Genomic DNA, 17,460 nt, shown 5'->3' on the forward strand with positions numbered 1-17,460 from the left:
TGAAATCGTTAATCACAATTATTTGTGCGATAAATGGTCAACTTACATTTTTAATGTTGACAGCCCTACTGGGGGAGGGGACACCACTCTGATGACCTACAGTTCCGTGAAACCCAATAGAAATATGAAGCCGCAGCCTTGACGCGTTGTGAGCTTGTAGATCGGCTATTTTCAAATAGGCAAGGTATACAATAGGGCTAAAGTGGTTTATGTATGTTTTTATAATATTATAATTTATAACTAGTAACTAGTAACTAGTAACCAAAGTTTTCAAATACATGTAGTGGAGTAAAGGTACAATATTTGGATCCGAGATGTAGTGGAGTTGTAGTAAAAGTACTGAAAACTGGAAATACTCAAGTAAAGTACAAATACCTCAAAATTAATTAAGTACAGTACTTAAGTAAATGTACTTAGTTACTTTACACCACTGCAGCCTTGTGTCCCGGTCAGTGAGACAGAGTTTTTTTCTTTTTTTGCCAAGCAGTTTTGACCTGTTCTGTTGCCACGGCAGCTGATTGCCCAATGAGTGACATTGGCTAGTGTTGTAATTGGCAATATAATACACTGGGAAGTTAGCTAGGTACGTATTAGAGGTCTATGCTTAGAAAAACAACAATGCAGCCCTGCTGTTTTGTCTCTGTCTGCGTTTGTTTATTCAACTTTAGCAATTATGAAACCAACTTAGCTTTCTTTGACTCTTTAATACCACAAACGCTTTTGAAGAGGGGCTGGGAAGTTGACGGCATGTGTTGTTCACACGAGAGACATGTGAGCGTTTTGTTGTCTGTTACTCATGGTGCGCACATGAGCCTGTGTTTAGTTGTTTGGACGGCCGTGTGGGCGGAAGCGATTCGCCCGACGGGCAGCTTTGCTTTCTAGTTGCAAGGTAAATGGTTGGCTGAGGTCGGAGTAGGGCTTCGTCAGCTGTTGATCTCAGAACCTGCCCCTGTAAACAAATGGGGAAAGAAACGTTTGGTGGCCAAAAACCCCTGGGAAAAGCATCTGGTCATACTCTGAAGCAAACTCAAACAACAGGCAGTCGAATACTTCTTGTAGGTCTCATGTAGTGAACAAGAACAAGAATGCAAACGGCAAATCAGGCAGTATGCGTTTTGTATGATGAACGGTTAAAACATCATTGGACAGGTATATATATGCCTTGTTCAAAATCCCTTAATCTCACTCTTCAAATTGTGGGCCATTATGACTCTGTATCAATCAAGGTCTATGTTATCGTATCTTATCTTAAACTGTGTCGGGGCAGTGTCTAATGGCCCACAATTTGAAGAGTGAGATTAACGGATTTTGAACAAGGCATATATACCTGTCCAATGATGTTTTAACCGTTCATCATACAAAATGCATACTGCGGTTACACATCTCCATTCAGAAGATTGACTTCCATTATTCTAAATGGAGGTGTCACCTAAACCTAACCTAAACCCTAACCCTAACCTCAGTGGGGGTATTTCTGAATGGGGATGTTTCTAAGTGGGGGTGTTTCTGAATGGGAATGAAACCGGTAAGAGGAGTAGGAGTCCAGGACCAAACCAAGACAAATGAATGAATGAATGAATGTACAGTCTATCAGTAGTCTTGCGTAGACAGATTAGCTGAGATCAGGTGACATCTAATGTAGGGGTAAGAACAGCATTGAGAAAGGCAACTACAAAACCTACACTCGCTGCGTTGAAAACAAATGATCTCACCATCCTGATATGACGTACCGCCCTGAAGTTTTTACATTGGTTCTGCAATGAAGATATTCTTTTTTTAAATCTCCAAATAGTGTCCATCCAATTCCACTTACACACAGAAAAAAAAAGGTTCCAACTGGAACCAAAAATGGTTCTTCAGAGTGATTCCATAGAAGAACCATTTTTGGTTCCACAAAGAACCTTTTTCACCAAGGTTCTTTAAAGAACCATTTATTCGAATGGTTCGATAAAGAACCATTAAAGGTGCTTCAAAGAACCATCAAAAAATGGTTCTTTGAGGAACCATTTTTGGTTCCTCAAAGAACCATGTCAAAAAAAGGTTCTCTGAAGAACCTTTTGGAAAATGTTTTGAATAATGGTTCTTCAGCAAAAAAAATGGTTCTTCAGCTAAAAAATGGTTTTCCAGCTAAAGAAGTGGTTCTTAGGGTAATAAATGTTTCACTACACTTTAAAATATATCAGATTTGTTGGAAAAGATGAACACGAGATTAGTTATAACTCTTTGAATTTAATCAAATCATCATTTAATCAAAATTTAACATCAGTACAACAGTTTCAAAACATTTAAATCTCTTAAGTGCTGTGCAAGTAAAAAAGAAGAATACAAAGCAAGTCCACCTCATACAGGCTCCAGCCGCATACTTGACAGAGTTCAAAACAATGTGTTTACTCTTCCAGAGCTTCTCATCAACAGCAATGGGTACCTCCAAGTTTTTAAAATGAGCCTGCAAGTTCAGTGGAAGTTCTTGAAGGAACAAGTCACTGACTGTTGGTTGTGCATCATCTTTGATGAGACTTCCAATCCCAACACTGCTGAAGCAGTGTGCGCCACGTAGCTCTTGAAGTCGATGTGGGACTGCCGTCCTGCATGGGCGACATCCACGTAGCTGGCGTCATTCACGTCCCCGCTCGTGCCGTGGCCAGTTTTGTTGGCGTCGTAAGCAGCGTCACTACTAGTGCAGCTGCTGTTTGCCGTGTGGTGATGGTGGGGAATGCTGAGGTACAGGGCACCCAAGCTGCTGCAGGAGAAGCCAGCCGGGTGCACATCCTCCTAGGAGCCATGGGAGGACTTGATGAGCCGGACGACTGGGACAGGCTGGAGCACAGGGGACACTGTCGTACACGTTCTGAAGAAGGGGGAGGTTCAGTTAGTCACATTTAAGATAGTTAAGTCTGTCCCTTTTCATACAAAATGGAAAATGGTTAGCAGTAGGTTTGTGTGGATGCTAGACGCTAGGAATAACAGCACCTCCTAGTCTTACTGTTCTAAATGTTCACTTTCTCTTTCTGGGGCCAAAAGGCTTGAGTTAACATTTCTGAGTTGACATCAATACTAAAATAAACCTTGTATGTGATTCAGGTGTGCATGCACAATTAGTGCATTTATTATCCTGTTTACATTTAGAATTACAATTGAGGAAACAGATTGCTCCAATCTGATTTCAATGCATCTAGTGTTGTTTCTCAGCCCTTTTGGGGTCCGTGTCCCTTATCCAACATCCAATGTCATGATACAAATACTTTATATGATTCTGAAATTGTTTATTTTATGCCAATACCTTTTGTATGCAGAACGTTGTAGTCGAGGATGTTTTGTCTGATATCCTCCCAGCTCTCGTGCTCAGCAGGGACGACTGCCTTTCTGGTTCCATACGGTCACTGCTACCAGTACAGCTGCAACACACACATGCACACACACACACACACACACAATGATTGTGGGTAAAAGACAGTATGTGCAAAAGGATAGTGCCGGCATGATGCTGGGGATAAACCAGAATAACAGCAGTTCAAAACCAAAGATGAGGATGTTTCTAAGTACCTGGCTTTAATCTTTTACTGAAGAACTGGTGGTGCTGTGTTCAGAGCGATAGTGTAGCCTACTGAATGTGAGGGCCTACGCTACTAGTTACTAGATACTAGCAGAACCTCTAGTTTGGTTACATTTGTAATACTGTGTAATTTCAGTGAGGACACAGTGACCCCTTCCTCCACTTACCATAGAATAGCAGCAGACATATGCTGATGGCGGTGGCCTGTCCCAGCTTACACTGCTGACCTCTGAACCCTTCCTGGCAGCGGCAGCTACTCTTGAAATGATTTAAAAAAAGATTAATTAAATTGACTTCAGAATTGTATATACTGTTACCTTTTAAGTCATCTTATACTATACTGCATAAACCTTAATTACCACTTTTGATGATGATGATGATGACCCACTTGGCAGTTCAGAAATCCATCTACCAATGAACATTGTTTGGAAGATTATTATTTTTTTTATATTTACATTTTTATTATAGTGAAAACAATGGCTTCCATTATAACATTGCAACTTTTCAAGAATGCAAAGCCTAGTTTCTATTTGTTTTGATTCCCCATTAGATGGAGTTCTATGAATTTTGCTATCATGAACATTAGTGAGGACCAATTAAATGAAGATAGGTTGAAAAGTGGTGAGGTTGTCCTTTAATGTACAGTAGGGTCAGCAAAATGTTTATATTTAACATTAGTACAATACTTGTCAAACATCAATTTCACCATTGATATGAACATACATAAATTATAATCTAAACACACAGAATTTTCCATATTACTGACATTTAATTATTTTGTGCCATTATCTTGTGGATGTGTCATTGTTACACACACGCACACACGCGCACACACACACACACACACACACACACACACACACACTCCACAGGATAACTTACTTAGCACAGTATCTTGTCTTCATTTGCTGCCAGCAAATCCCTTCACACTTTCTGGAAGGAAATACAGAGTCAATTTCCCCCAAAAAACACATTGACCTGTCATTTAAATAACACAGACCACACATTACTCCAAATGCTTTCAACAACTTTACTAAACTTGACTTTAAGCTAGTTTACATCAAATGTTCAACTACATGCCTTCTTAGCTTTCAGCTAGCAGCTGCAGCTAACAGCTAAGCTAACCAACAGTAATGTTGACTCTTCCCTCTGCCCTGGCAACAAACAACAAACAAATGTAACTACTGCTCGTTCTGCATGATGGCAGTGGAACATTCTAACGTCAACTAAAACATGTTGAAAGTCGAAAAAACCTTACCTTACTTCCAGAATGAAAGAAATGTTGAAGAATGGAGCTAACAACTTCCAGTTCAACTCGTGAGGAGACGTGACGCAGTTCAGTAGCCTAAAAAAAAAAAAGAAAAAGTGGGCGGGGCCGACATAATGCCGGCCCGCTGTTTTGTGTGTGTGTGTGTGTGTGTGTGTGTGTGTGTGTGTGTGTGTGTGTGCGTGCGTGCGTGCGTGCGTGCGCACGCAAGAGAGAGAGAGAGAGAGGGGGAGAGAGAGAGAGAGAGAGAGAGAGATAATAACATGTAATGCCATGCCCAAAGAGACAACAGCCTAAAACATTAGATTCTAGACAGGCCTATTTGAAAAATTATATTATAGATGGAGTATATATCCATAGGCCTATATGGGCATGCTACCCTTTGTACCCATATATGGAGCAGACTGATTTGTTTGCACCTGATGCCATGACAACACATTTAGGTTAGATACACTTCATATTTGGGTGTAGTTGCATGGTTATGGCTGAGTCAGTGACATCAGAGATAAACCTGCCGGCTGGCTAAAAGGTCCTCCTTAATACAATTTTAATATAGGATGTTGTTTTTTATCTTCTATCTTTCCATCTCTTCATCTGCTGAATGCCTACATTGAAAATTTTAATTGTTTTAGATTAATATGTAGGTTATAATTTACAGTTGCAAAATACATACTGTAACCTCCATATAGGCCTAAGAACCTTTTAAATCCCAAAGAACCATGTGAGGAATCTGAAGAACCATTTGTTAAATAAAATGGTTCTTTAGTAGGTGATGGTTCTTTAAAGAACCATATAGCCTTTTAAAGAACCATTTAAGAACCATTATTTTTCTGTGTGTACTTGAGTATAATCTTACTGTACTGTACTATATATATATATATATATATATATATATATATATATATATATATATATATATATATATATATATAGGCATCTCAAGTTTCTACAGAACATGATGTTTCTGATCACTTCACTGTGGTCTCAGTCTCACCGTCTCTGTTGTTCACACGCAACGACCTGAATGCTGCGTAATCGTATTCGAACGAATGAAAGACTCGTACAAATCAAAACAATGTCAATGTTTCTCATCCCTTTGGCAGACCGTGAGTCCAGGGAACACGAGGACACCATGACCACGGAGATCGCAGACCCGGAGATGCCGCCGGCCAAGGTGCCGCTGCTTCCCAAAGACATCCTGAACAGCAAGAAGATCCAAGCCGTGCGCAAGGAGATAAAGCGGAAGCAGGGGAAGCAGCGCCTCATGGGGGGGTCCCCCTTGGACTACTCACCCATCCCCATGGACAAGCATGAACCAGAATTTGTAAGTATTCACAGAGGCTCCGTACTCCACACCGCCCACTTGTGCCAGGTTTTCCACTACAAGGACCTGGGTAGAGTGGTGTGAAGGTGGTACTGGGTCTGTAGTGTTTCTTACCGATAGGGGTACTTTATTGTAATGGAGTAGAACTGCTGCTCCTACACTTGGAAAGGAGTCAGCTTAGGTGGTTCGGGCATCTAGTACGGATGCCCCCCGAGCGCCTTCCTAGGAAGGTCCTTTATTTACTATGGGGTCTTTATTTACTATGACACACTATGGCATGTTAGTAGGGTGACCATATGCAAATTGTTCATCTGAGGGACAGAAGTACCGCTTGGGACGGGCGGGCAGGCGGGGGGTTTATAGCAACACATTACTTAAGTTAACTATTAAATGCCTTGATGTCATAGTCGACCCTAGGCCTAATACTGCCTATAAGTTTGTTGTTAAAACCCGCTGCTGTGGCCTAGACGCTAGGGGATATTTCTCATGTTCTTTTTACAGGCTTAAAAACGTATCTTACAGGAGAAATGCAACAATTAAATTGTTTCATTTTTGAACTGTTGCTTTTTAAAACTAGCTTGTAAATAACTTGATTCTGTAGTAGACTACTCTGCCTATTTCACTTTTATTTAGATCAACAATGCTGCATTGTCTCTCAACAAAATAAATGTGTCAGTCTAGTAAGGCTGCAACTATTCATCGATTAATCGTAATCGAATCGATTACTTGATTAGTTGCCATCTAATATAGTAAATCGTAATGGAATCGTCAACTAATCGCTGGAATTTGTATAAATACATTGCAGGAATATAGGATCAAGAACAAAAAATATGACTTCAATATTTATTTTTAAATTACCTATTTGAAAAGAATGCTGTTAACCTTTAGCCTGACAAATGTGTAGCTATTCTTTAATCAGTATGCAGTCAGAAAAGGGTATTTATTTTGTGTCTTTTATTAGAAACCTAATTGGCAGCTGAGCAAAATGTAATAAATGATGTATTTTTGAATGAATTATTCATCTTTAATGTATTTTTTGTTAGTTAAAACACGTCTACAAGAAACTCATATCTAATGTATAAAGCTATAGCTAAATAAATCCGATTAATCGATTTATCATTTAAATAATCGACCGATTAATCGATTATGAAAATAATCAGTCCTATAGTCTAGCTAGATTTATCACTGGAGCCTGACAGTCACAATGTGGGACAGTGTCTCAATTTGTGGGACGCCTGAAAAGTCATGTGGGACTGTCCCACTAATACTAATATCATATTAGGAGTCGAACAGAGTTACAGACCTGTTATGGCCATTCGGGGTTAGCTCTTTTTGTGTTTCTGGTAATATTATTGTCCACTTGTTTTGTATGTCGTTGGGACAACTGGAATTCTGACAGAAATGTCCACAGCATGCCGATGAACCCCGCACAGAGCAATGTTTTTCTTTTCCTTCTTTTTTTAAAACATTTTTTTTGCAACCAATTTTTCACCCAGTGCCAATTGTCTTATGTAATCCTGGGCTCTACACTCCCTCTGCCAACCTGGGGAGACAACGGACTGACCTCATGCTTCCTTCAGTGCATTAGGAGTCCAAGTTGCTTCTTTTCACCTGACAGGGGGGAGTTTCCCCAGGTTGGACGTAGCGCGTGGAAGGAACACGTTATTCCAACCAGTTCCTTTCCCCTCCATCAGGTGCTGGCCAGGGGGAGGCAGCATAGAGACCAGGATTACTGCATGTTTTTAGTTATTATTTTTTTTTTTTATAAGACATCAACTTAACAATGTCTTTCTCTAAAGGGTCCTTGCAGGAGAAAGTTGGACGGCATCATCCAAGGAATGAAGGATACCTCTCGCGTCATGGCTCTGTCTTTGTACCTCCCCAACTGTGACAGGAAAGGCTTCTTCAAGCGCAAACAGGTGCGGTTGACTTTCTTGACAAGTGTTCTAACCGGATTATATTTGGGTTTGAAATGTTAAAAATAAAACAAAATGGACTCCCGTGTTTGGGATGCGATTATCAGTGGTGTAACTAAGTCCGCCAATGCATTTCAATGAGAATGGAGCGTATTTTGCAGAAAACCTCTGCTGGCATGAAACCGCTTCACTCTCATTGAAATGCATTGGCGGAACGCAGATTCCACTCTCATAGGTATTTTGGTGTGAGGGCACCCTAACAGATTATTTCCAAATTGCAGTATTGATACTTTTACTTAAGTAAAACATTTGTGTACTTTTTCCACCACTGGCGATTATTCATGCGTTCTCTCTCTTCTTGTCTTTTCTCCACCCCCCCCTCTCTGTGCCTGTCGACCGTGTCCACACAGTGCAAGCCCTCTCGCGGCCGCAAGCGGGGCATCTGCTGGTGCGTGGATAAGTACGGCGTCCAGCTCCCCGGGACGGACTACAGCGGCGGGGACATTCAGTGCAAAGACCTGGAAAGCAGCAATAACAACAACGAGTGAAAGTACTAGCGGGGGATGAACTCTGTCTGGCCCCACCCCCGACCCCTTACCCTCTCACCAACCCCGTGACCCAGAACCCTCCACCGCCTATCGCAGCTGTCTGCTCCACCCTCCAGTCGTTTTCACGTTTGTTTTAAGCCCCTTTTCCGCTGCAAGGTGGAACCAGAACTTTAAGGAACCTGAACCAATTTTTGTTGGTTCTGGTTTAGTTTCCATTGCACAGACGAGGTTCCTGGAACCTTTTTTAGGTCCTGCTCCTGAGGTAGAACTAAACTTGAGTTCTGGGAACCTATGGGACGGGCCAGCAGCGCTGCTGCTCTCAATTGTGGACCTTCCCAGTTAGTTCTGGTTATATGGAAACGTAAGCAGAACTTGGTCCCGGAACTTCACAGGTTCTGGAAAGTTTTGGTCCTGGAACTTCACAGGTTCTGGAAAGTTCTGGTTCTAGTTCTGGGCCGGCCTTACAGTGGAAATGGGGCTTTTGTTTTCGTTTTCCAAAAAGGAAGGAAAGAAAAAATTCAAATGAAATACAGGCTGAGAAGAAGAGACACCCGTCCTCCCCCACCCCCGTTTCTGACCGGACACTCTTCATCTCCGAACGTGAGGGGAAACCGTGAGGATCTTAAAGGCCCTCGTCTACATCCCGGCTGGGCCCCATTCTAAGTGCCCCCCCCCCTCCCCACCGCACCCGCAACAACAGCCCCCTCGGCCGACACATTCATGAAAATATAGGCCCCGTTAAATGGGTGTGTCTTTATATGCCATGCAAACTGCTTCATATCATGTAAAGGCAACGACAACAACAAAACAAACATTGTAAGGGGGCGGGGATTGACGCAAGGCACGATTCTAAACAGAACTGTCTTTTTTTTTTTTTTTTTTTTGGATGCCATTCTGGAGGAGACGGCCAGAACATTAGACTTTTGATTGCTTTTGAATAATTGGCTTTTTTTTTCTCTCTTTCTCACAAAGCAACAAAGCAAAAAGAAGAAAAAAAAACACGACATAGGGAGCTACTGGTGTGGTTGTGGTTCTGTCAGAGCACTTATGAATAGGGGAACCCCTGCTTTGGATCACGTGTAACTTCACAAAAACGATGCGCGTATGAATGTATGCATGTATACGGTGTGCATGTACAGTACGTATGAGCCCGTGTACAGTAGCTGTACCACGGAGTGAGCCTATTACAAAAGAATGTCCTTTTTCCTTTTCTTTCATTCTTTCTTTTTTTTTTATCACAACATTTATTTTTATTTTTGGCTAGTGCTTGAAGTGGTCTCGGGGTCGTCCTTCTTTTGCTAGCCTAGGAAAGGTTGTGTCTCGGCAACGTTTGCGAGTGTTTTCAGAAAGCAGAACGAGCGAGCGGACGAGTGCAGACGAACCCATGTGAAGCGGCTCTCTTTGACGACCTAGCTAGCCTGATGATATGCCAACGGTGCCTATTTTTGGACGGACACTCAACTGCCACGCAGGGCTAACACAGAGCTGAGCAGAAAGCGACGCAGCTCTAGCTGGTGAACTAAATCAAGCTAAAAGGATTTAGCTTTTCTTCTCCTCGCAGCCCAAGTGCGACTACCACTGCCCCGCCCCCCCTCCCCCCCACAAGACTGCGAGCATAGAAGGAAACCCTGGACTCCTGTACAGTCGAACGATATCGGTCACGCGTCACGTCGGCTGTAATCGAACAGAGTCGAGCGTGTGCCCCCCCCTCCCCTCCCCCCACCAACCTTGACTGGTGCTCACCAGTAAAGGTGCGCCATTCTCTGAGTGGCGCGGGGCTGTGGTTTTGTATGGTATGGTTTGTGTGCTGTTTTCTTTGCCTTTCAGTGAAGTAACGACCCACCCCACACACACACACACACACACACACTTTGTTTCTTTCTTTTTTATTTTATTTTTTTCGAGCCATGTTCCTTTTCACCAAGCGGTTTCCCTTTCCAATACTGCTACTGCTACTACCGTGTAACCGCGTTGTATTACATTGCATTTAAATATAGATATTGAATGTTGTTTTGCCTCTCGAAACAAACAACGACGACAATGTATCGGTGCTTGGAAAACAAAAGGAGCATTTTCTTTTTTGTTTGGTTTATTTTTTATTTTTAAGCCTGTAAACTTTTTGAATAGGTCCTTTTAGCCTGAACCGGTGGAGTGTACAGGAGTGTCATTAGAATACAGTACAGTCAAAGAAAGCTAAAGCCTGATTCACACTTCAGCACACGACGGTGTTGCACATCAAAAGTACTTTCGGTGCGCGACACCGTCGTGTGACTGAGCATGAATTAGGCTTAACTGGTCCATGTCGTTCTGCTTGCATGTATCACAGTGGAATTATCCTGCCTTTAGAATATAAATATATATGGAAAAGCAAATAGCAGGCAGTTTTAGCGAGCATGCTACTCACTATGTTATTTTATTTTTTATTTTTTTTGCGGGGGGGGGGGGGGGGGGGGGGGCAAGTAACATTTATGAAAATCTTCACCTTTAAATGACATAGGGACACCGGGGTGGTTGAGACACATAAGGGTAACATTGAAAAACAGGGTGATTTTCAAAGCAGGAGTTGTTCTTTCTCTGTGTGTGAGTCACAGTGCCTTCCTATATGCAAATACATTTGAATACTGAGGTGAAAGTGGCATGGATGTCATAGGGGGCGGAGACTCTGAGTCCCTTCCTTTTCTTTCCAGTTTGCCCAGGCCTGATCCTCGCTACGCCTCAGCGATGCTCCGCGCGGGGCACAGCGGTGCGACTAAGTATGAGTCAGGCTTTATGTCGGCGAACACGGTTCTAGATCTAGTTCTGATGTCGTGAAGAACAATTGAATGTGGTAGCTCCTGTAAACAGTGTCGCAAAGAATGCATTACGATTCCATTATAATCCTTGCCTGACCCCTCAGGGCAATTCTGGACAAGAGCGATTTGTTGAGGGACAAACCCGCAGCTGGTTGAAACCTCTCTCTTCTCTTTCTTCGAAAACCAATAAGCTATGATAATTGCTTTTTTTTTTTTTGTTGTTCTTGTGACTGCCAATGTGTTATGATTGCCAGAGAGTGGAAGCCAAAGGATGTTAGGACCCAGAGGCAAATTCACCGCCGGCGGACCGGAGGAATGCTCCTCCCCTAGTGCAGGAATTAACCACGTCCATTTCATTACGGTATTTCCGACGTTGTTTCCTCCATAAAATAATAATAATAATAATAAAAAAGGCACTTATATCCAAAATGGCTTCTCGTCATGATGAACCTAGTCTCGCGTAGCCAGAAAACTATTCCACAATCTCCGAATGCTATATAGAGTCTGGAACGACAGCTCCCGAACGGCGACTATCGGAAGTAGCCGCTGCCGCACTGAACTGTAGTTCCATTGGAAACATAACAGAAATGCACTAGCACAGACAGAGTCAGTCAAGCGGCATATTCTTGTTATGGGTGTATAGTTTAAGAAAACATTTGAACCAACAACACCAGAGAAAGACAAAATAACGCCCCAAGAATATTGAAAGAAGACATAACGCTTACAGTAGGACTTGTTATTGCTACTGAACCAAGGGAGCGAGTGCGTCACATCCGCTTTATCTCTCACTCGTCGTTTTTATTTCCGTCTCCCAGACTGTATGCTGGGAGCTTTTGCAAATCGCGTTAGACAGTCTGGCCACGCGAGACTACGATGAACCTGACGCCAAGGCTCCACCATGTCTCACTTCCTACACCAAAACCCCCAGCACCACTTTTGAGAGAAAAAAAAAGCAGCTTGCACTTATTTCAGTTACTCGATATTGATACTGACACACGACGACATCCTGGGACGATGTGGTGTCATGAAGTTAGTGGAAAAAGGAATAAAAGCAAACAACGCCACAACGCAAAAACATTTTCTTACTTTGTACTTTTTATGTTTGTTATTTTTTTCTGGGGAGAACAAAAGGGGAGGGGGGGGGGGGGCAGTGCTATACCGAGGCAATTCTTGATGACAGGGGCTGCACGCCCGGTACCTCCAATACAGCAACATATCCCTTAGGGGGGAAACTAGATAGATCATTAAAAAAGAAAATGTTTTTAAAAAATAAAATAAAAATGAAAAAGTTAACATACTGTACTGCTAGCGATGGCACGTTGCTCTCACAGCCTGTTGCACAGACGGAGGGGACAGAGAGGGGGGTGATGAGGGGAAGGGATGGGATATGTAGTCCATGGGCCATACGAGATGTCGGGATCCAAAAGGTGGCAAAGGTTGCCATGCATTTTTGAAAAGCTCTATATCTGTAGATTATATTTTGGTATGATAACCCTTTCTGAGACACTGCTAAATTGGTGTTATCAGCCGCTAGGGTTAGTTGGTGTCCCATTAACTTTACTATACAGGGGGGAAAAAAGCCAAAACATCTTCTGCTTTAAGTAGCATATGAAGGGTCAAACTCAGGGGCATAGTTCCGCTTATTTAAAATGATTTCAATACGGAACTAAAAACGTCCTATTATTGGCCACTAGTTGCGCTGTTTTCCCCCCCGGCCGATCGCAAAAAGAATTGTTCTCCATTGGACCCCATTCATTTTCCCCTTTCGTTTTCTAACCTTAATTAACATTTTCATAAATACTTTATGGTTCCTATCGCTAGTTAAAAATTGCCTTTCAATCACGATGATATGCGTTTTGTGAAAATAAGGTCCCATTTATGTTAAAATTGATGATAAAGTTGCGTGGCCAACTAAACTGATACCAGCCGGCTGTGTTCTTCTTCGTGTGCTGTATTTCGGGCCCGACCACATTCTCCCATGTACCCATGTATCTCTGCGGTTGCACGTGACCGTTGGCAGCCAATAGCCTCCTCTGGTCGCATTTCAATCTATGATTTTGGGTCCATGCCAAGGACCCAAAATACTTCAGTTGTGCTGCATAGAAACCAATGGCTTTGCACTGTCCATATATTTTACGGTCTATGGTCAAACTAGGGGGTTTTCATGATTTTGAATCCATTGCAAGCATTTGTTTTGCATGAAAAACATTCCTTGGGCTAAAACGGCCTCCACAAAATTGTGACGACTCATCAGTTGTCATCACTAAACCATAGTCTTGTGGGGCCATTTTTAGCCCAAGGAATGTTTTTCGTGCAAACAGATGCTTGCAATGGATTCAGAATTATGAAAAACCCCTAGTTCGACCCCTCATATGCTACTTAAAGCAGATTATTTTTTTGCTTTTCCCCCCTGTGTAGTAAAGTTAATGGGACACCAACTCTAGCGGCTGATAACACCAATTTAGCTGTGTCTCAGAAAGGGTTATCATACCAAAATATAATCTACAGATATAGAGCTTTTCAAAAATGCATGGTAACCTTCGCCACCTTTCGGTTACCGACATCTCGTAGGCCTATGGACTAATGAGAGCCAGCGCCATGGGCAGTGGTCATAATCAGGGCCTAGCCACTTCTCCCCAATACGGGGTCAAACAGTTGCATGATGGGTAGATATTACAGTTAGCAAGACAGTTACAGAGTCTTTGGGAGCCGGGGGAGGGGAGGGGAGGGGGGGGGACACAACACTGCAACCAGGTAGCGGGCTGGCTAACAGCTAGCTGGGCTTGTGTAGTTTACTTGAAAAACACAAAAAGAGACTTTTTTTTCTTCTCCCATGAGAAGAAATTTCAAAACGAAACAACAATATCGGAATCAGTCAAACACGTTGACTGCCTACTAGCACATTTTATGGATTTTAAATTGTGTTTTTTTTTTCTTTTTTTTTTTTTTTTCTGAGGTGAGATGGTCAGGGTCAAGAGCCAACTTTGTTAGCATTCGATGTTCGCCTGTTTGCGAGTTGCGCCTTCCTCGGGCTTCCGTCTCTCCTACTTGGTTTTTTGAACTCATAATCACACTTCATACTACAATAGTACAGTAACTGCAGCTTCTTTTCTGAATGCATAACACTTTTCCGGATGAAATCAGACAACACAATTGGTTTCCACAATGTGGTGTTCACTGGCTTATGAAATCATCCCATTAGTAGCAGGAGGATTCTGGAAATAATAATAAGGATAAAACAAACAAACAAAACAACAACAACAAAGGTCAGCATTTGGAACTTCATAAAACAAAACAAAAAAGACAAAAAATCTCAAATTATTAAAGTGAATATCACTGTGTAATATTTATTCTACTTGTAATTTATGTACTCTTTTAACCTTTGTCTTTTTGTTATGACAAAGCATTTATTTAAATAAAGTTATGTATTCATTTAAGCACTCTTTGGTGGAGTTTTTGTGTTGTGTGTCATTGCATATCTTGCGTTCTGGTGGAATATATATATATATATATATATATATATAGGTACTTTTACTTAAAGGATGGCTGCCACTTTTCAACCTATCTTCATATAATAGGTCCTCACTAATGTTCATGATAAAACAGCAAAAAAATTAAAAGAAAAAGAAAATACTCGGCCCAAGTCTCTTCGGAGAGCTGTTAGTGTGGTACGATGTGTACTCTCGTAGGATTTTTGTGCTGAAATTGATTGTTTTGCAGATCTTGTCCAAACTATGAAAAAATGATTGGTGTCAACTTTTCCCGACCCCTGCTCCCTTTCTTGGGGGGTCATCTATTGTAGGACCTCAAGAGCAGTACGCCAGCCAGTAATGTCCAATTTTCATAATATAAGAGTTGTTTTGTAGGTTTTAAAACATTATAAGTTCATATATTGCACTTTTGAAGCAGCCAGAATATCCTTTCTGACTTCTGGTTGGGGTCTTTCCTCACCTGGGACCCCCGGAATGACCCCTGAGCCTACTCATTACAGTCCTTGCTCTGCTCCTGCTCCAGAGCAATGTCAAATTAGATCATAATTGAAGCATAAAGGTTTTTGTAGCTGGGCTCTGATAACAAAAATGAGTAGCTAATGCCAGGGGTCATAGGGGGTCCAGGACCCCCAGGGGTCCTCAGAGTTACTACATGGGGGCCAGCCAAATCTCTGTTAATTTCAGTTTTGTCCCTATTCTTGCAACCATTTCTGCAATTAGATAACTATTTTTGAATAATATTTGAAACTGATGCAACCTGGGTTTTTGTATGAACTTTGTTCGGGACCCGAACAAAAGGTTGAGAACCACTGGCCTAATGCAGGTCAAACTGGGGGTCCTTGAAATTAAAATGGTTGAGAATCACTGCTAGAGCAGTACGCACAACTACAGATTGATTGTTTGAGGTGGAACAGAGCTGACTAATCTCCCAGCCACGTCGATAAGGTTCCCAGGCAGACATCAGGGCCGTGACGCAGAGAGAGAGAGAGAGAGAGAGAGAGAGAGTCGCAGGCAGGGGCGTCACAAGGGGGGGGGTAATTGAGTTAAAGGGCCCAAAAGTTAGCCATTGAAAGCAGGTATTTGAATATAGTATTTTTTAAGTGAACATTTGTAATTTAGCTTCGGGGGGGACTAAATATTTTGAGATGGGGGTCTGTGGCCAAATACATATAATTTCGGGGTTCCTTCACATGAAAAGGTTTGAGCACCACTGACATAGACACATAGTTTTTCAAAAAACCTTTGGGAAGGATTTGAAATATTCAAAGACTTGTCAACAATAGCAATCTACAAGCTTGTATATCTGCTATTTTTCAATAGTTAAAGCACAACATAACGCGTAATAATGTGTTCCCAGTCTAAACGGGTTAAACCCCCTCCCGCTATGAAGAACATTCGTGGGGGGCCTGCAGTGAATCCTCGTACCCAGGGCCCAGGATTTGGTGCGACGCCCCTGGACGCGGGGCGAGCGGCACAGCATCTCCACGGCGCACAGGATGTGACTTTATGAAAGCCTGGCCCGGGGGCGAGTCACCTGGTTCCCAACACTATAGTCAGAAAGATTGCACAGGAACAAGGAAGTCATTTAACATGAGTCTGAACTTCAAGGGAGAATAAACCTCCTCTGGGACCATAGCTCTCTATTCAGATGACTGGGGGGGGGGGGCTAAAGGAGGCCCCCAACATGTTATGGAAAACGTACATTTATCCTTTATCACCACTTAAAGCAGTGGTTCTCAACCTGGGGGTCGGGACCCCCAGGGGGGGGTCCCCAAATTATTTTGGGGAGGGTCCCCAGATGATTAACTGCATGTGCAACATTGTTTTCTCACTCAGCAGTAAACAAACCACCATAAAATGTAAGTGTATAGAGGGTATCTTGACATTTCTAAAGTGACAATTTAGGGACTTTCTAATACCTCTAGAGGCAGAAATTGTGAAAATAGCCGATCGAGGCATTGTGAGCATGTAGATCTACTATTTTCACAATAGAACCTTTGTTACCAAAATGTAATTCCTCAACTCTTAGTGCTCGTCAGGATGGGTAAAAATATGATTATTTTGGGGGTCACGGCCTGAAAAGGTTGAGAACCACTGACTTAAAGGGAGAATTGACTCCCCAGAGAGACGTTGCGTGTACATGAACACGTAAGTGCGTACACAGTGCACACACACGCACGCACACACACACACACACACACACACACACACACACACACACACACACACACACACACACACACACACACACGCATACACACACACACACACACACACACACACACACACGCACACACACCCGCATGCAGTGTGAAAAATCGTAATCTCCATATTTCAATCATTCTTTTTCGTAAATGAATGCCAAACTTCGTCGTGCAACAGTGCAAAATCGCACAAAATGCCCCCTTTTTGCTAGTTTTGAATAGTGACTTGAAAGTGAAGAGGGTTTCCTAAATATTGAACAAAAACGAAACGTATTAAGTAATAACTGTGTTGGACACGTTGGAGCACAGTTTTCTGTATCTTTCTTGTTTTTTTTTTTAAATTATTTCCTGAAAAGTACGTTTTG

At 42.3% G+C, this 17,460-nt stretch overlaps 1 protein-coding gene and 1 long non-coding RNA gene across 2 annotated transcripts in view; one reads left to right on the forward strand and one right to left on the reverse strand.

The window, feature by feature from the left end:
• The window catches only part of igfbp5b (insulin-like growth factor binding protein 5b), a gene marked incomplete at both ends in the record, with an annotated part of 26,139 nt that extends 17,531 nt beyond the window's left edge, over positions 1-8,608 (forward strand). The window contains 3 exons of the mRNA XM_080753007.1: positions 5,924-6,144; positions 7,944-8,063; positions 8,471-8,608. Coding sequence (XP_080609133.1) covers positions 5,924-6,144; positions 7,944-8,063; positions 8,471-8,608 — 479 coding nt within the window. The remainder of the gene's footprint in view (positions 1-5,923; positions 6,145-7,943; positions 8,064-8,470) is intronic.
• LOC308307732 lies at positions 2,306-3,804 on the reverse strand. Its single transcript, XR_013963233.1, has 3 exons — positions 3,721-3,804; positions 3,281-3,395; positions 2,306-2,848 (listed from the first exon to the last, which is right to left on the reverse strand). It is a non-coding gene; the product is annotated as an uncharacterized lncRNA (long non-coding RNA).
• Positions 8,609-17,460: the final 8,852 nt, after the last annotated feature.

Source organism: Nannobrachium achirus, assembly GCF_963921795.1.
Source record: "Nannobrachium achirus genome assembly, chromosome: 22".
NCBI lineage: Eukaryota > Metazoa > Chordata > Actinopteri > Myctophiformes > Myctophidae > Nannobrachium > Nannobrachium achirus.